The sequence below is a fragment of the Podarcis cretensis genome (assembly GCF_951804945.1).
Source record: "Podarcis cretensis genome assembly, chromosome: 14".
Lineage (NCBI taxonomy): Eukaryota > Metazoa > Chordata > Lepidosauria > Squamata > Lacertidae > Podarcis > Podarcis cretensis.
In genome coordinates, this window is record NC_137183.1 from 156006 (window position 1) to 175910 (window position 19905).

The following is a 19905-nucleotide window of genomic DNA, read 5'->3' on the forward strand; positions in this document are numbered from 1 at the left end:
CTATATCATGTTATGTTTATCTGCCCTTTGTACAGTTCAGCCCGTGCTAGCATACTAAACTCCATAATCCAGCCAATGGCTGACAAACCAGTAGACCTACAGCTTGCCTGGTTTCTTCAAGATGTGGATCCTTATATTACCCTACAGGTTGCTAAATTCCTAACAGCCGTCCTCTCGTACAAGAGACGGAATGGAATGTTAGCTGATTATTGATAGTTATAAGAATTTTCTATAACGACATCAGATACTGATTTTAGTGTAGTGCAATTTTTTAAAAATTTTTAATCTTAATCTTAAACTTTTCTTATGAATGGCTGATATTTGTCCTTGTGAGTTGTAAACTGTGCTATACTACATGTGGCTTGTACGAGTCCGCTGTTTTATTTGATTTGTTTTGTTGTGTTGTGTTTCATGATGGGCGTAAAGCCGAATAAACATTTTGATTTGATTTGAGTGGCGTAGATGAGTGTGGAGTCTTCTTTTGCCTCAAGGTGCAGGTACTCTGTCTGATTAGATGAACTGCTTCTGTAGATATTTGTATATATATTGAGCTCACAATAATAAATACTGCACTAAAGAACCTGGGACTCTGAGCATTCCACTAAAAGTGCCGCGAGGAATTCGCGACAAGGACTTACCTTGTTGTGTCCAGGCTTGGATGTCTTCTGCTGGGAATAAAATGAAGAAAAGTGTCATGTTTCTTGTCTAGAGAACAGTTGCCATCTATCTGCCACATGTCTTCTCTAAAAAAAAACCCACATGCCTAGAAATAGACTTCTTGCAAAAATCATTTGGAGTAAAATCTATTGCAATCAATTCTTCTTCTTTTTTAAAGTAACACTCCAAAGAAGATTCAATAAATCCTCTGGACTGGGAGACACACCATTCATTTAAAGCACTTTGTTTCTTGCCATGAACAAACAGAATCTAGGCATTGTGGCTATTACTATTATTTATTAAATTTCTGTACTGCCCTTCATCCGAAGATCACTGGGCGGTTTACAATATAAAAACTCAAAAATACATACCATAATAACAAACAGACAATACCACTCCCAGTATGATTATTTATTAAATTTTCTGTTGCAGAAAGTATTTGCTTGCCTGCTCTGCCAAATGCCCAGGCCTGGCAAATTAACTGCTCTTGAGAGCGAAGAGGAAATATTGGCCATATCAGGCACAATACAGTCACAAAAACTTTTACTGCACAATATCGGATTCTCAAACGTTCCCAGATATCGGGAACGATCAGTTGCAAAAGTTAAAGAAAAAAAAACATGCAACATTTCCTGGGGTCCAAGTCACCCCACCAAATCAAGTTCATGGATTGGTTCTTCTTCCGGTCTACAGATCCTGCACTGGTCGCCTTCTCTGCTTCCCCAAATTTGCCTGGTCCTCTTTTCAAGCCCCACCAGGAGAAAGTCGTCTCTTGCATCTGCAAATAGGACCTTCCTCCAAGCTGGGCTCCCAATAGTTCAGGCCGAGGCAAACACGGCCCTCCAGCTGTTTGGGGACTCCAATGCCCATCACCCCTGACCCGCTGGTCTTGTTTGCTAGGGATGATGGGAGCTGTAGTCCCAAAACAGCTGGAGGGCTGGGTTTGCCTTTGCCTGTGATAGTTCATGGCAGTTCTCCTTCTACATGCTCCCACCAGCCCCAGGCAGCATATGGTCCAGAACATTTAGAGGGCACCAGGTTGGGGAATCCTGGTTCACGCTGCGCAACATCAGACCAGGGTGGCTAAAAATCAATGACCCCCTTTTTTAAAAATGGATTTCTTTGATTTAAATCACATTTTTTAAAAAATTAATTTGGATTTCTAAAATAAAATGCTTTTGGAGGAAAAATCTTCCGAAATATATTTTTCTTTTTAAGTTGCATTATAGTCCAACGGCTATTCACTGGGAAGTAAGGATTTATTTTAAGTTTTTCATATATGCTAAAATTCATTCTAAGAATTTTTTTTTAAAAAAGTTAACCACATCAGTTAACAAACATGGATATATATGCTATAATGTTATTGTTTTAGTTAAATAAATTGTTTAAATTCTAATTAAGAAAATGGTTGTTTTTCTTCCAATAAGGTACAGCAGAAAAGTTGTCCAAATATACAGTGGTAGCTCAGGTTAAGAACGTAATTCTTTCCAGAGGTCCGTTCTTAACCTGAAACTGTTCTTAACATGAAGCACCACTGTTAGAGGTACCGGCTGGTTGCTTGAGAGCAATCAGGAAATATGGCTCAAGAGTCTGTTTTCCAGCTTTCTTCTTAGTGATCAAAACCTTTAGAATGCAGAGCACCTCTATTCCATGTCTTGCTCATTCACGGGCAGAATCTGAGAGTGGGCGGCCCTTCAACCTTCCCCAGCAGAGTAATTTCTTGGGGCCCAGTCTGCGCCTCCCCTCTCTGCGCGGAAACCTACTGCGCAAGGAAGGCTTGGGTAATGGGGAACCCCCCTCCTCCCCGCTTTGCTCAGGCAAGGTGTCCTGGCACCGCCTTGCCTCCTCCGACCCCTGCATCTCCTCTCCTTCCTCCGCTGAGGAAGTGCTGCTTCCCACGATCCTTGGGGGCTCTCTGTAATCCATCCGGCTTTTCCCCTCTCGCCCCTGAGCCGATGGCAGTTCTTAACCCGAGGTACTATTTCTGGGTTAGTGGAGTCTGTAACCTGAACCGTATGTAACCTGAAGCGTCTGTACACAGTTAACTTATTATACCCCACAATAATTTCATAATTATCTGTCTATGCATTCCTAACAGTATAACCAAATCAGTAGTAAACACTACTCTGGAAATTTATTATTCCCAAAATGAAACCTTCATCTGGTTGTAAATATTAAGATTATACAAGCAAGAATGTAAAAATATGCTTTAAATCGATTTGATTTCAATCAAATCCACCCTGCATCACACACACCTGGGGAGGTGGCTGGAGGTGTTGGAGGATGGTCTCCAAAATCTCCCTTTCATCCATCATCTCCAAAGCTTCTCTGACGGTTCTTCCTCCCAGCATTTTCTTACCCACCAACAAGTACTCTAAGTTTTCATCAGAGAGTTCTTCAGAAAGAAAGAGAGAGAGAGAGGTGAGTAAATGAGGCGGATGAGAGGGAAAGGTACCGTGTTTATCTATGTATAACACGCCCCCATGTATAAGACGCCCCCTATTTCTGGGCACTCAAAATTTAGAAAACGGGGGCAGATTGCCAAGACTTGTTAAGCTTTTTTGCCCAGAGTGGTTGAGCTTTTTTTGGGGGGAGGGAGCCATTAATCAAATTGCACAATTGCAGGCAGGCATCAACCACCAAGTCACCTATCGTCTGCCAGTTGACAACAGCCCTTTCCACAGCAAAGAAATCATAGCTGGGAATCTCTTCCTGGCGGCTACAATCAAGCGCCCGTCCCCCCTCAGCACTCCCCCTGTAGAAGAGGAGCCCCAATTTGACACTTGATTTGGGGGGTAAAAAACCTCGTCTTATACATGAGAAAAGACGGCAAGTTCTTTCTCAGGGGGCTTCTCGCCTGTTGCAATGAGCGGGTGCATGCCATATCTGAACAGGGATCATAGAACTGTAGCATCTGAAGGGACCTGCGGGGTCACCTAGTCCAACCCCCAACAATGCAGAACAGGGGCAGCCACCTGGAAGTCCCTGCTCCATGTTACACGCCTCTGAACAAGGAGGGGTGGGATGGGGGGGGGGACTTCCACCCAGACATCAAGGAAACCAAGAGAGACCCTGACCTTGTATCATAATAATAATAATTTATTATTTATACTCCGCCCATCTGGCTGAGTTTCCCCAGCCACTCTGGGCGGCTCCCAATCAAGTATTAAAAACAATACAGCGTTAAATGTTAAAAACTTCCCTAAACAGGGCTGCCTTCAGATGTCTTTTAAAGATAGGATAGCTACTTATTTCCTTCACATTTGAAGGGAGGGTATTCCACAGGGTGGGCGCCACCACCAAGAAGGCCCTCTGTCTGGTTCCCTGTAACCTTACTTCTCGCAATGAGGGAACCGCCAGAAGGCCCTCGGTGCTGGATCTCAGTGTCCTGGCTGAATGATGGGGGTGGAGAGGCTCCTTCAGGTATACTGGACCGAGGACGTTTAGGGCTTTAACACTTTGAATTGTGCTCGGAAACGTACTGGGAGCCAATGCAGATCTCTCAGAACCAGTGTTATTTGGTCCCGGCGGCCGCTCCCAGTCACCAGTCTAGCTGCCGCATTCTGGATTAATTGCAGTTTCTGGGTCACCGTCAAACGTAGCCCCACGTAGAGTGTGTTGCAGTAGTCCAAGCGGGAGATAACTAGAGCATGCACCACTCTGGTGAGACAGTCTGCAGGCAGGGAGGGTCTCATCCTGCATACCAGGTGGAGTTGGTAGACAGCTGCTATGGATACAGAAGTAACCTGTGCCTCCATGGACAGCTGTGTGTCCAAAGTGACTCCCAGGCTGCGCAGGGGCACAGTTACCCCATTCAGGACCAGGGAATCCCCCACACCCGCCAGCCCCCTGTCCCCCCAAAACAGGACTTCAGTCTTGTCAGGATTCAACCTCAATCTGTTAGCCACCATCCATCCTCCAACCGCCTCCAGGCACTCACACAGGGCCTTCACCGCCTTCACTGGTTCTGATTTAAAGGCGAGGTAAAGCTGGGTGTCATCTGCATACTGATGAACACCCAGCCCAAACCCCCGATGATCTCTCCCAGTGGCTTCATATAGATATTAAAAAGCATGGGGGAGAGGACGGAACCCTGAGGCACCCCACACGTGAGAGCCCAGGGGTCTGAACACTCATTCCCCAACACCACTTTCTGGGCACGGCCCAGGAGAAAGGAGCGGAAGCACCGTATAACAGTGCTCCCAGCTCCCAGCCCCTCTAGATGGTCCAGAAGGATGTTATGGTCAATGGTGTCAAAGGCCGCTGAGAGATCCAGCAGAACTAGGAAACAGCTCTCACCTTTGTCCCTAGCCCGCCGGAGATCATCAACCAGTGCGACCAAGGCAGTTTCAGTCCCATGGTGAGGCCTGAATCCCGATTGGAAGGGATCCAAATGGTCCGTATCCTCCAGGCATGCTTGGAGATGTTCGGCAACCACCCGCTTAACCACCTTGCCCAAGAATGGTAAATTTGAGACTGGGCGATAGTTGGCCAAATTGGCTGGGTCTAAAAAAGTTTTTTTAAGAAGCGGTTTAATGACCGCCTCTTTCAGTGGGTCTGGGAAGGCTGCCTCACAGAGAGAAGCATTCACTACCCCGCAGAGCCCATCGCCCAGCCTTTCCCGGCTCGTTTTTATCAGCCAGGATGGGCAAGGATCAAGGAGACAGGTGGTTGGTTTCACTTGTCCAAGCAGCCTGTCCACATCTTCGGAGGTAACAGATTGGAATTGATCCCATGTAACAGGACTAGACAGAACTAGACAGTGCTACTCTCCCGCCCTGTCCCTGCTCCCACGGTGGAGGTCCCTGCTCCTTCTGAATCTGAGCGACTTTATCTGCAAAAAACTTTGCAAAAGCACTGCAGGAGATCTTGGGGTCCCTACCAGGCCCTGGTGGTGCAAGTGGTTCTGATAGATTGTGAACCACCTGAAAAAGTCTCCCGCTGCTGTTTTCTGCATTGCCACTTGGTAGGCTCAACGTTGAGCTCTAGCCCGTGTCCAGTCTGATTCAGAGTGAGTTTTCCGCCACCAGCGCTCTAGCCATCTCAACAATGGTTTCATCGCCCTCAGCTCTGGAGAAAACCATGGGGCTGTCCAGGCTCCATGCAATCAGAGAGGGCACTTCGGAGCCAGAAAGTCAATAGCCCTGGTTAACTCCGCATTCCAACGGGCCACCAGGGAATCAGCCAAGAGGCCACCAACTTGGGATAAAACATCCCCTACCGCTCTCTGGAAACCAGTTGGATCCATTAAGTAGCAGGGGCGGACCATCCGAATCGGTCCCACCTCCCTGCAGAGGGGAAGGGTCGCGGAGAAGTCCAGTTGCACCAGGAAGTGATCTGACCATGGCACTTCTTTTGTTTCGCTTTTAGTTAGTGTCAGATCACCAACATCCGTAGAGGTAAACACCAAGTCTAAGGCCAAGGGGAACCCAAGAGGGATCTGGTTCTGCCTACTCACCTGGGAACGCTGGCCCAGAGTCCTCAAGGCTCTTCTTTTTTGAGGGCCGCTGCTGGCTTGGGTCTTGCTTCACCAGCCCTGGCAAGACTAGGGGTCTGGCCTCTGCCGGTCTGGCCTCTGCCGCTGATGGGGTAGGCTTTGCCAATGCCGGCAGTAGGGCAGGGGCCTCGTCCTCATATGAGGGGTAGATCTTTTGATTTCTCCTCCTGCCCTCTGTGGCTGATGTTGAAGGCTTTGCCAATGCCGGCAGTAGGGCAGGGGCCTCCTCCTCATATGAGGGGTAGATCTTGTTCTTCTTTTTTCTTTTTAGAAAAAAAGCCATCCTGCAAGATGCAAAAAGATTAGGAATTATTGGGAAATGATATATAATGAATTGAAAAAACTGTTTAAAAAGACTTTTGTTAAGAAACCAGAAGCATTCCTTCTAGGAATTTTAGACCAAGATGTAAAAAAAGAAAATTGGAAATTATTTATGTATGCAACAACAGCAGCAAGAATTTAATTAGCACAAACTTGGAAGACAGAAGAAATACCAACGAAAGAACAATGGCAAGGGAAACTTATGGAATATGCAGAACCGGCAAAACTAACAGAAAAATTATATGAAAAGGACAACAAAGACTTTAAAAGAGAATGGGAACCATTTACAACATATATGAAGAGGCAACATAAAGAAATGGACTCATTGGCAGTGAACAATCACAACTGTCTACAACAAAAAATAAGACTATATGTATTGAGGAAATTTTGGGGAAACATCAAATACGCAAGGTGAACAATAGGGAAATAAAACAAAATGTGAGTACGAGGGAAGTCCAGGGGATGAGGGTCGAAATATGAAAAATTGTTAAAGATATATTGTTAGAAGTAGAATCCATGGAAAAATCAATAAAAAATTATTTTTAAAAAATAAATAGAATCTCTGGATAACAAGTATCATTTTTAGGTAATCTATTAAGACTGGAATATGATATTCCAGTTTTGATTGCTGGAAATTTAGCAATTGGGAAATATTATCCTGGATATTGACAGAATCTGGGAATGATTCAAAATATTTGGTATCGTATTTTTATTTGTAAACATTGAAATGAGGAAGTCTTTTTACTCAGAGTGAGAAGGATGACCAAATATTTGACAGACCTGGAAATAGCACGCTCATGTAGATCCAAGGGGGGAGGAAGTGGATACCGTGGAAGAATATTGTAAAATTTGTGGAGGAAAATGATCTGACATGATCTACTATTCCAGCCTGGTTATCTCTTCCTAATTCTGGGTGCTGTGTTTTATTATCTCTTGTGAAAAGGTCTTTTAATGTACAGTCAGTAAAAGCCTGGATGTAAGGCCTGCCTTTTGTGTGAATAGTTTTGTTTTCGTTTTCTCATTATGGGTGGATCCCAGGACAGACTAGGTCTGGCTGAAGGTCTGCCCTGAAACCTTGCTGGAAGGATCTCCCCTTGGTGGGCCACTTTGCAGGAGTCGACTCCTGCTGGCGGCTTGTCTTGTGTGCGGGTGGAGGCGCGCTGCCTGCAGAAGTGGACCTTGGGACTAGCTACCTGGAAAACCTCTGTGCCTGAGGACGCCACAACTCCTGTAGCCTCTTCAGGCTTTGCCCTCGGATGGGAAGAGCATTGCACCCGGGAGAGGGAAGGGGGAGTCAAACAGGCACTCAAGGGATAATTTCAGAGAAAGAGCTTTATTTCTATCATCTGGGCTTGGTAGAAGGAGCTAGTGTGATAACTTCACAAACAAGCACAAGTTCACAGCCATTTGCACAGAGCATATATTCCCCTCCAGTTCCCTCCCCCTTCTCCCCCTCCTCAGGAGTCCTGCCTCATGAGTTTCCCTGAGCATGAACAGAAAGCTTCTGTCCTGGGACTCTTGGGACTCTTGGCGCCCTTCCCAGGAAAGAGGGATGAGAAGCCAAGAGGGTTGAGAAGCCTTGCGTTCAGCGTGTCCAAGATGTGTTGCAACTGGATGAGATAAGACTCAATTCCCAGACCTGCTTATTCCTGGCATTGACAGAGCCTATTCATTAGCTTTTTGAAGGCTTCTTGTACTGATAAAAAATAACCTTTTGCTTATGCAGCAGCATCTTGTGAGAGAGCAGAGAAGAGCAGAGAAAAGCTGTTGTAGACGAGAGAAAGGGGAAATTTGGTTTTGAGGCCTGGGGTGACTTTGGGCCTAGGGGGGTCACCTGTCCTCACCTCCTTCACTCCCTGGCTTCTCCCCCCCCCCCAGAGAAAGGGGAAGGCATGGACAACAGAGAGTCGCTTCAGGACACCGATCCGCTCTCAAGAAGCCGGCGCATGGGAAGAGCCGCACCCCATCAGCTTCGAGCAGTACCTGTTCCGCCTCCAAATAATCATTTGGGCTTCTGTGTATATTCCCAGGTTGTACTTTCAGTTAGTTGGAAGGGGGGGGGGGCGGTTCTCCAGCAGATGCAGGAGTGAAATGCTATCCCTTTTGTTGTGTTGAAAACAACAACTCATCAGTGGGAGCCTCAGCTTCTGATCCTAAGGATGAGGCTAATGCTTCTGGTCCTATCCCTGAAGTTCTTTTATAGGTACTGAAGATTGACTGGATATTCTGTTTATTGGTTTGGTACTGCTGTGTGTCATTTAAAATGTGGTTGAACAACTCACCGCTCATGTGATGTCTCTGGGAAGTCAGCCCAAATCACGGCCTGTACCGCATCCCAGACAAAAAGGGTACGTGAGCCTTAAAAACCCTTTTGGATCTCTATCCCAACAGAACAGCTGCATTATTTCTCTGGGAAGGTTTTAGTTTAGGTTTTAGGATCCCAGTTGCTCCCCCCCCCCAATTCAGGTGACCCACCAAATCAGAAATCAGTTAGAGAGATGCCCAAAGTGGCGCGCAAGAAAATACTTAAAGAAATTAAGGCAGGGAGGGCAGCCGGCCCCTTTTCTGTCCCTCCCATAGAGGGTTTGCATATATCCCCATTAGGCATTGTCCCCAAAAAGGCACCCAGTGAGTTTCACATGATTCACAACCTATCCTACCCAAAGGGAGGGTCCGTCAATGATGCGATACCTCAGGAACTTTGCTCTGTGAGGTATGCCTCATTTGACCAAGCGGTTAAACTTATTCGCAAATTTGGAAAAGGCGCGTTGCTGGGGAAATGTGATATAGAGTCTGCTTTCTGACTCCTGCCAGTCCACCCGGAAGATTTCCGGTGGCTGGGTTTTAAATCTGACGGGGCATACTTTGTAGACACAGGACGCGGGTGGCGCTGTGGGTAAAACCTCAACGCCTAGGACTTGCCGATCGTATGGTCGGCGGTTCGAATCCCCGTGGTGGCGTGAGCTCCTGTCGTTCGGTCCCAGCTCCTGCCCACCTAGCAGTTCGAAAGCACTCTTAAGTGCAAGTAGATAAATAAGTTCCACTTTATAGCGGGAAGGTAAACGGCGTTTCTGTGTGCTGTGTTGGTGCTGGCTCGCCAAAGCAGCTTCGTCACGCAGGCCACATGACCCGGAAGTGTCTCCAGAGAGCGCTGGCCCCCGGCCTCTTAAGCGAGATGGGCGCGCAACCCCAGAGTTGGACGTGACTGGCCCGTACGGGCAGGGGTACCTTTACCTTTACTTACTTTGTAGACAAAGCAATGCCTATGGGTTGCTCAGTGGTCTGTGCAGCCTTTGAGGCATTTAGTACCTTTTTGGACTGGGCGCTTCGTTTTAGAATAGGCTCTGAGGGTGTGTCGCGCTATTTGGACGACTTTATTCTCGTAGCTGATAATAGGCATAAGTGCTCAGCCCTTCTAGAAGCCTTCACATCTTTAGCAGGACAGCTGGGAGTACCTTTGGCTGCAGATAAAATGGAGGGCCCAGCTACAACTATGGTTTACCTAGGCATTGAGTTGGACACAGTCGCCCAAACTTCAAAACTTCCTAGTGAAAAAATGGTTGCGCTTAGGGACCTCATTCAGCAACTTCTCCCTCTAAGAAAAGTTACGCTCAGGGACTTCCGGGTTAGCGCCATCATCTAATGGCAGATTCCCTCTGAGCTCCGGAGGGAACCGGCTCCGCAGGATTGGGTCTTGTCCGCGGCAGCCACGCGGGGACCCTTAAAAATCACAGGCATGGATGCCTGTGAGCGTGGTGACTCGGTGGGCACCATTTGCGCCCCCCAATCTGCGAAGGAGCCTTTTTAAAGGCTCCAGAACGGGGAAGGGGTGCGGCGAGGTGCTGTGAGTAGACTGCTCCTTCTGCGGAGTGACTTTTTCCTTGGAACAATTGGACTCTAAAGTAACAACCCGTGAGTAGTACGGAAATTGGAATTTAAAGAAAATTTTGTTGAATCAGGAACGAGCGGGGAAGGGTTAAAAAGGAAGTCCGCCCCCCCCCCCTTTGTAAATAACCTAAAGCAAAGGACCTGCTAACTAAGGTCGAGAGAATCTTTTCTTTCTTTTTTCTAAAAGACTTTAACTTTCACGTTCTGACATTATAAGAAATTTTACTGGAGGATAAAAGATTAACTTTGGGAGCTGAAGTTCCACCCCCCCCCCCCGGACCCGGGAGCGTCCCGCGAGAGAGCCTGTTGATGAAGTATTGAAGAGTTTGACAGCTGTCAAGTTAGCTGTCAGAAGGAAAAAGAGAACTTTGTTTCTGTTGTTTCTGCTGGTTATATTTGTTACAATTTGTTGAAAATAAGGAAGGGCTGATACAAACTAACTTGATTTTTGGATTTGAGCTGAAAGGAACATTAAGGAACCAAAATCCCCCTAGAGGGGGTTTAGGGACATTACAAGAATGGCTGGAGGAGGGAAAATCCAGGCTGAATTGGATAGAACATTTGTTCTCTTGGGAAAGTTACAAGGCCAAATCGATGTTTTGGCTATAAACGTCACAACTTTGGACTTAACAGTAAATAACATTGTTGAATCTGATAAGGATTTGAAGCAGGAAGCCCGTTCAATTGAACAAATAGAGAAACTTGAGAGCCATGAGAATATGGAGGAGACATATTTTGCCCCTGAAGAAAAGGTAGGAGCAGCTGTAATTTTGCAGATGTTAAAGGAGAGCTGCAATTTGAGGCCTGACATGATGGCAACAAAGGAAAATAAAAACCTGATGTGGAAAGTCTGGCCTGAATTGGAGAGCGGAAAACTGAGAGATCTCCTTGTGTGGAGATCTGAAGACCGAAGGATTATAAATTTGATTAAGATGGAAGTTGAAGCTTTGGGGACATTTGGATTTGAAAGGAGTATGAAACAAGATTTGGAGTACCCCATAGACTTTACTTTTAAGTATGGAGGTCTGGCTGGAAGAAACATGGATCCTGTTGGGCCGGAGCCTCTCCGAGATTTGGGGTTTAACATTAAGGACTATCAAAAAGACCAGCAGAGAGGAATTGAAAGAGATTTAAGAGCCTCGGATGTGAGATCTCCAGGCTAAACAGTATATTGAAACTGATGGACACTTGTTGGGGACTGAAACCGGGAAAGGGGCGGGTGGAGTTTGGGAATCCAAAGGGTATATAATTATAACTTGCTCTGTTTTTATTTTTATTTTGCTATCTGTATGGAAATTGGGAAAGTCGTGGAAGGGAAATTTTGGTCGACTTTAGGAAAAATGTTTAAGAATGAGTAATGATGTATAAGTATTGAGGTTTAAGTTTGGATAAGTTAAAATTGGTTTCTAAAATGGTCTAAATTAAATGAAAATAAGGTTTGCAAAAATAAATTGAGGAAATGGAAGGAGGAAAAGTAAAATAGCAACATGCTAAAATTAAATTATTAAGTTAAAGTTGAGAAATAAGTAATAAGGACTTGCTGAGTTAATAATTTAAATTGGAATACAAGAAGGGGAGGTGTAAGGAGGTCTGAGAAACAAGTTAAATGAAAATATGTAACTGAAATTTTATGTGTTTTTAATTGTTTTTTTAAGAATTGGATTTTTGTATTTTTGTTATTTTTGTCTACTTTTGTTTTTGTGTGGTTTTTTGAAAATGCCAATAAATATTCATTAAAAAAAAGAAAAGAAAAGTTACGCTCAGGCAGATTCAGCCGTTGTTAGGCCATTTGAACTTTGCTTGCCGGGTGGTTTCCCCAGGCCACCCATTTTGCGGCTGCCTCGCGAGGTTGTCAGCAGGCTTGCGGTCACCCCATCACAGGGTTCGCCTATCTAAAGAGGTAAAATCCGATCTGGAAGTCTGGCTGAAGTTCTTGGAAAGGTATAATGGTGAAGAAGCAACCGTTGGAACGCAAAGGCAACGCGGCCAGTACCAAATGCAAAGGGGTAGCGACAAAGACGTGTCCTTTTAAGCCTCCCTCCTTTTGCTCCACCAAGCTCCCCCCAAACGTTAAAGGTGCCCCACCACCCTGCGAATGCGGCTAGAAATAAGAACCCCCAGCCAAACCTGATCTGTCGGGCGAGCTGTGTGCTTCCAAGTAAAAGGACTAAACAGCGATGGGCTGGCGCTGAACGTGCAAACCGCGTTCCGCAAAGCTCCGCTGCAGAGAAGCCACCCAGAGACAAGGGAACACCCGGTCGATGGGGTTTTCCAGCGCAGTTTCAGCCCTGCTGTTTCGGAGCTAAATGGCTCTGGCTGCCAAAGCGGCTGCCTGGAACACGGGTGGGCTTGAGGCAGGCAATCCGATGGGAGGCACAACACCGATGCGCGGGTAAATCCAAGTGAAAATCAATCACCGAAGGAATTGAGATACACAGCCTAAAGAAAAGGTAAGCAAGAGACAAAACAACATTAATACAAACCAAAGCGGGATGGCTGGCCAGGTGAAAAGAGGGTGAGCCCCGGCCGCGCCGGCCCTAATAGGGCAGGCTACGCCCCCCAGCCACCCAACTGGCTGGCTGGGTTGACGACGCAGCTGGGATTCCCTCAGTCTCACGGGGGCTGGAACCAGCCCCCGCGCACATGGAGTGGGCATGAAGCCCACAACCCCAACTCCTCGCCAGGTTCAGAAGTGGCTTTGTTGTGTTGAAAACAACAACTCTCATTTGTGGGAGCCTCAGCTGAAGGTTGACTAGATATTCTGTTTATTGGTTTGGTAATGCTGTATGTCATTTAGAATGCAGTTGAACAACTCACACCGCTCATGGGATGGTGTGATAGGCGCACATACATAGATCAGCACAGGAAGACCGACCTGAAGCCATTTTGTTTTGTTTTTTTAAAATATATTTATTTGTTTTTACAGAAAAAGAAGAAACATCAGAAAAATACAGAACAGCAAAAACAATCACAGATACACATCAAGAAAAAAGAAAAAATTAAAAATAAAAACTCCAATTTTTAAATTCATGTTTACAAAACTTTCTTTCTTGACTTCCTCACGCCTCCCTTTTTTGTGTTCCTCTTTGTCCAATCAAATACAGCAAATCCTTACCCTCTTTAAAAACTCATTTCTAATTATTAAAATCACTTCTATTATGTCTCCGATCTTTCCTCCTTATGTTTAAACACCTTTAGCATATTGTTTACTTTTGACATAATATAACTTTAGTCTTTCACCCTATTTCTATTGCATTTTTGCATACTTTTTAACACTGTATCACTAATGCCATATTATTTTTATGTCCAACATCATTTTAGCATTCATAAACTTTGCAGTGTTTCTGCAGGTAGTTCTTTAACTTCTTCCAGTCCTCTTCCACCGCTTCTTCACCCAGGTCTCGGATTCTGCCAGTCATTTCTGCCAGTTCTGCCAGTCTATTACTTGCATCTGCCATTCTTCCAAGGTGGACAAATCTTGTGTCTTCCAATACTTTGCAATAAGTATTCTTGCTGCTGTTGTCACATACATAAAAAACATTCTATCTGTCTTTAACACCAATTGGCCGACTATACCCAAGAGAAAGGCCTCTGGTTTCTTAAGGAAGGTATATTTAAATACCTTTTTCAGTTCATTATATATCATCTCCCAGAAAGCCTTAATCTTCGGGCACGTCCACCAAAGGTGAAAGAAAATACCCTCAGTTTCTTTACATTTCCAACATTTGTTATCAGGCAGGTGATAAATTTTAGCAAGCTTGACTGGGGTCATGTACCACCTATAGATCATTTTCATAATATTCTCTCTTAGGGCATTACATGCCGTAAATTTCATACCGGTGGTCCACAATTTTTCCCAGTCAGCAAACAAAATGTTATGACCTATGTCCTGTGCCCATTTAATCATGGCTGTTTAACTGTTTCATCCTGAGTGTTCCGTTTCAACAGCAAGTTATACATTCTTGAAAGGATCTTAGTTTTAGGATCTAACAGTTCTGTCTCCAGTTTCGATTTTTCCACCTGGAAGCCCAATTTTTTATCCAAATTATAGGCCTCTCTTATTTGATAATAATGAAGCCAATCTCGCACTTTGTCTTTTAATTTCTCAAAACTCTGCAAATTCATTTTATCTCCTTCCTGTTCTAATATCTCCCAATACTTCGGCCATTTGGCCTCCATATTGAGTCTTTTCAGAGCCTTTGCTTCCATGGGTGACCTTGGGGTCTTATTTTCCAATAAATCTTTGTACCTAATCCAGACATTAAACAATGCTTTCCTGACAATATGGTGTTTGAAGTTTTTGTGCACTTTAACCTTGTCGTACCACAAATATGCATGCCATCCAAAAGCATTATTAAAGCCTTCCAAATCCAAAATGTCAGTGTTCTCAAGAAGCAGCCAATCTTTCAACCAGCAGAATGCTGCTGATTCATAATAAAGTTTAAAGTCCGGCAGGGCAAACCCCCCTCTTTCCTTCGCATCAGTTAATATTTTAAATTTTATTCTGGGCTTTTTGCCCTGCCAGACAAATCTAGAGATTTCTCTCTGCCACTTCTTGAAGCAATCCATCTTGTCCACAATCTGTAAAGTTTGAAACAAAAATACCATTTTTGGCAATACATTCATCTTTATAACTGCAATTCGACCCAACAAGGAAAGCTTCAAATTAGACCATATTTCTAAATCTTTTTTAACTGGACCTGAAGCCATTTTGATTCCTAAACTGAGCAAATGTTTTCTCTGCAAGGTCAAATTGGAAAAGCCTCCCCATTGTCTTTTCCTTCACAAATCCTGTCTTAAGGGTATGTCTGTGTTTGAATAGGGTGAGCCTGTGACCTGGCTCAGGAACTATTTATCATTACAAAAGACTGGCCAGGCTCCCCAGGCAATCCAATCAAGTAACCTGCCAGACAGGAGATAAACAAGGACAAAACCAACATTAAATTTCTGTTTAGGCCGCCTTTTCTGTGATGTAGGTGTGATGTATCTGAGGGGTGGCCTTAGGTTACACCCCTTCTGTGATGTATGTATGATGTTCCAGGGGTGGTCTTGGTCTACAGGGTGGCAATTTCAAGAGTCCATGTAAGGCCTTGCGCACCATTGTTCTGGGTTCCTCGTCTCTCCTGCGGGTGAGGGGAGCACCCTGTTGCAACAGATCAATAAAGATCAAGCTTACTAGCTGCCTTGCTTCTCAATATTCTCTGGTTGGCCTCTGTTATCTTCTCCTACCAATAAGGAACCCATGTAAGGACTCTATATGGGCTCTTGGATACCCCATAAGGAAAAAGGGCAATTTTTATTTACAACAGAGGCTCTCTGGGAAGTCAGCCCAAATCACAGCCTGCACCGCATCCCAGAGAAAAAGGGAACGTGAGCCTAAAACGTACAGGGGAGGGAACCAAGCAAGCTGTTAAGGGCCAATTCTCATTTACTGCACCCTCATGGTAAGACCTTGGGAAAATGCCATCTTTTCCCAGACATGAGCTATATAGAGAATGGTTATTCCTCTTGTGAAATCAGGGAGACTTTAATTAGTAAGGAATTCCATGAGTAGTAATGATACCACCACAAATAGCTCTGTCTCCAATTTCTACATTTTACCCTGGCCAACCCCTGAAAGAGCAGAATGGTTCTGGCTTTGGAACAAAATTCTGCCTAAAAGGTCCTTCCTGGGGTTTTTTTATGATGTTAGCCGCTCTGAGCCCGGCCTCAGCCGGGGAGGGCAGGATACAAATAAAAAATTCTCATTCTTATTCTTATTAAAAGGGAACACAAATGTCAAGTTAAAACTAAATATACCACACTGACTTTGGAGAGAAAAAGAAAACACACTCACTCTCTATGGAGGTCGCTGTGTACCAGCGTTGCTAAGGGCAAGCCCCTGGAGACATGAGGTCACAGCACTATGACAACATGATGGAATGATGATGTCAGTGGAAAGGAGACCTCTTGCTCATCTCTTTTTCTATTGACATTATATTTGCTGATTTATGATCCGGCAAACCTTCATCGAAGATGAACTAAGAACTTCTTAATGGATTGAATATTTTTAAAATTAATTCTCCATTAGTAACATTCCAATGATAACAAATCAAATCAATTCTTGCCACATCATAATACAAACAATAAAGCCAATTATACATTCCAAACTAAAAATTTTGGGGAGGCCTTTCCATGTTCTCGCTGTCGGGAGAAAGTTTCTTTCACTTGTTCCTGCGTTCTTCTCTCTTGTTTCCCCCCAGATTCAGCTAGGTAGACCAACTACCTACCTCTAAGGGGCTATGGTACAATTTTTTAATTTTTTGGAAAGGATTCTTTTAAATACTTTTTAGGACTTTTTTTAAAGACTTGATTCTTTTAAAGGGATTTTTGGAAGAGTTTTTAAAATATATTCCCCCCCCCCATTTCATAATTCTGATCTTCTAGTCATTTTAAAATATCATTCCTTCCAGAACACTCTCCTGTTTCTTAGTCCAAATTCTAATAATTTTTGAAGAGCTGAGTCCAGGGTGTCGTACATTGTCCTGGGCAAAGGTGGTTGGCATTGCAGGGTAAATATTAGGCTCAAGTGGCATCGCAAATTTTGCACACAGTGATCTCTAGGATAAGCCAGGCATGTGTTGCACTGGGACCTATAGCACTGTGTTTAGAGGTCAACTACAGTTCCCATGATTCTCGGGGGGAAGGAGTCATGTGCTGTAATGTTATGGCATGTCCACAGCCACTAACAATAACCAAAGTGAATAGTTTCTGATTAATTTCTGATTAATTGTCTTGTCTCAATTATATTTTTAGAGTTTATCATTGCAATGGTGAGCTAGATACTGCAGTTTTTGGTTGTGGTGACCTGCTATTCGATATAATTAGTTAAAGATGTTTCTATATGTAACAACAGCAGCTAGGATTCTATATGCGCAGAAATGGAAGGAAAAAGAAGTTCCAAAGAAGGGATAAGTAAGATAATGGACTATGCAGAACTGGCAAAATTAGCAGTTTTGTGGGCAAATAGGCCTTTTTCGGATTATAGTACGCTGAACTCGTAAGGAGGACTTGAGCTATGAGCAACGTAAGTAATTGGATTATAATACTGGGGTTATGATTTGACAAACAGAAGACGGGGTGCAGCAGGAGAGAAACAACAACTCCATGGAAAACAGGGTGGGAAGTTGACGAAAATTAAGAGAAAAGTCAAAATTGTGTTTTGACTGTATATGATTTTTAAAATATTGAAACAATAAAATATAATTGTAAAAAAAGAAGAAGTTGTAACCATTTTTAAGCTTCTGGGTAGGCAGCCTCAGAATGGCTTGCAAATGTACTTTGAAGAAGCCAGCTTTGGCAGAGGCCACTGTAACTTCAATGCCAGCCCATAATAGGCCTTATGGTAGATGGAAGCTGGGCTCTCTCCTGGCACCTTGGAATTCAAAGAGGTCAGCTCAAGCCCTGCTGTTTCCTAGCTCAGGGTGCCATATCACCAAAGTCTACCCCTGGGGGTTTTTTCATAGAATCATAGAATCATAGTGTTGTGACGTGGGGTTTGTGATTTCAGCTCTCTTGACATAATATGCTGGAGACAGTTCTCTAGTAACACTTCTTTATTAGAGCAACAAGGCTAAGACCTGAGGAGGGGAGAGCTACATTTATAGGGACAGGGAACTACCGTATTTTTCCCTGTATAACACGCAGATTTTTTCTCCTAAAAAGTAAGGGGAAATGTCTGTGCGTGTTATAGAGCGAATGTGTGGTCCCTGGAGCCGTTTGTCCCAAGTGCATGGCAAAGATCAGGCAAAAATCATATTGCGCCGTCATGGAGGAGAGGAGGCTGCTGCTTTCCTGCATTCTGCCTCAGGGTCTTACTGCCCACCCCGTTCTGTTTCGGTTGCTGTTTGCTCAGACAGAACAAAGAGCAGTGAAATCCCCTGCCCTCCAGGCAACCCCTCCCCTCCAGGCAAGTAGAGAGGAAAGCAGAGCGTCCCTGCTCCGGTGCTGCTGCTGCTGCTGCTGCTGCTGCTGCTGCGTCTGGGGACTCGGCAGGCAGCGGAAAACATGCAGATGAGAGAGAGAGAGAGAGAGAGGGCTGGCTTGAGTGGGTGGGTGGACTTTTGCCTTCCTTTCCCCCCCCCCCCTTTAAACCCCTCTCCTGCATTCTTAGCCAGCTGCTTCTCCGCACACCCCTCTCATGCTCCTTGTCCCTTCTATATTTTTCCTTCCCTCCCCACTTAAAACGTGGTTACAAAGCACGGATCCACATGGATCCTCAGGATCTTTGCATTGGGTCACCCCAAATTCACCATCAGATCACATAGCAATGATCTGATGCAAAAACAGGGCTGCAATGGTGCAAAAACGTGGTTACAAAGCATGGATCCACATGGATCCTCAGGATCTTTGCATTGGGTCACCTCAAAATCACCATCAGATCACATAGCATGTCCATGGCTACAGCCTGCCCCCCAAAAATCACGTACCCACTGTTGCCTGGGGCTGCAATGGTGCAAAAACGTGGTTACAAAGCATAGATCCACATGGATCCTCAGGATATTTGCATTGGGTCAGCCCAAATTCACCATCAGAGCACATAGCATGTCCATGGCTACAGCCTGCCCCCCAAAAATCACGCACCCACTGTTGCCTGGGGCTGCAATGGTGCAAAAATGTGGTTAAAAAGCATGGATCTACATGGATCCTCAGGATCTTTGCATTGGGTCACCCCAAATTCACCATCAGATCACATAACATGTCCATGGCTACAGCCTGCCCCCCAAAAATCACGCACCCACTGTTGCCTGGGGCTGCAATGGTGCAAAAACGTGGTTACAAAGCATGGATCCACATGGATCCACAGGATCTTTGCATTGGGTCAGCCCAAATTCACCATTAGAGCACATAGCATGTCCATGGCTACAGCCTGCCCTCCAAAAATCACGCACCCACTGTTGCCTGGGGCTGCAATGGTGCAAAAACATGGTTACAAAGCATGGATCCACATGGATCCACAGGATCTTTGCATTGGGTCAGCCCAAAATCACCATTAGAGCACATAGCATGTCCATGGCTACAGCCTGCCCCCCAAAAATCACACACCCACTGTTGCCTGGGGCTGCAATGGTGCAAAAACGTGGTTACAAAGCATGGATCCACAGGGATTCTCAGGATTTTTGCATTGGGTCACCCCAAATTCACCATCAGATCACATGTCTGTGGCCACAGCATGAAGCACAAAAATGATACATCTACTGTTTCATTCAGAATGTTTTTTCACTTGTTTTCCTCCTCTAAAAACGATGTGCGTGTTATGGTCAGGTGCGTGTTATAGAGCGAAAAATACGGTAGCTAGAAAGGATACATTTTGGAGGGAACAATATCAGGCAATCACAGTCCTGCCTTTTGGAGGCAACCAATAAGACAGAGGATCCAAATACAGCAGCTTAAATGAACCAATAGTAGCTGTACCCTCTGGAACCAAAAGGCAGTTACTTTACCCTAATGCAATTACAGACAATAATAATACAGATATAAAATCATTTGACTCAATACACAAC

The 19905-nt window shown here is 44.8% G+C and overlaps 1 protein-coding gene and 1 long non-coding RNA gene across 2 annotated transcripts in view; one reads left to right on the forward strand and one right to left on the reverse strand.

The window, feature by feature from the left end:
- LOC307203563 (maestro heat-like repeat family member 5) overlaps positions 1–6302 on the reverse strand; it is a gene marked incomplete at its 3' end in the record, with an annotated part of 30676 nt that extends 24374 nt beyond the window's left edge. Inside the window, exons 1-3 of the mRNA XM_079954444.1 lie at positions 6116–6302; positions 2913–3052; positions 639–668 (exon numbers count right to left, since the gene is read on the reverse strand). Of these exons, the coding sequence (XP_079810570.1) occupies positions 639–668; positions 2913–3008 (126 nt within the window). The 5' untranslated portion in view covers positions 3009–3052; positions 6116–6302. The remainder of the gene's footprint in view (positions 1–638; positions 669–2912; positions 3053–6115) is intronic.
- Positions 6303–18575: 12273 nt separating this feature from the next.
- LOC307202578 lies at positions 18576–19693 on the forward strand. The gene is made up of 3 exons (XR_013832945.1): positions 18576–18794; positions 18963–19102; positions 19425–19693. It is a non-coding gene; the product is annotated as an uncharacterized lncRNA (long non-coding RNA).
- Positions 19694–19905: the final 212 nt, after the last annotated feature.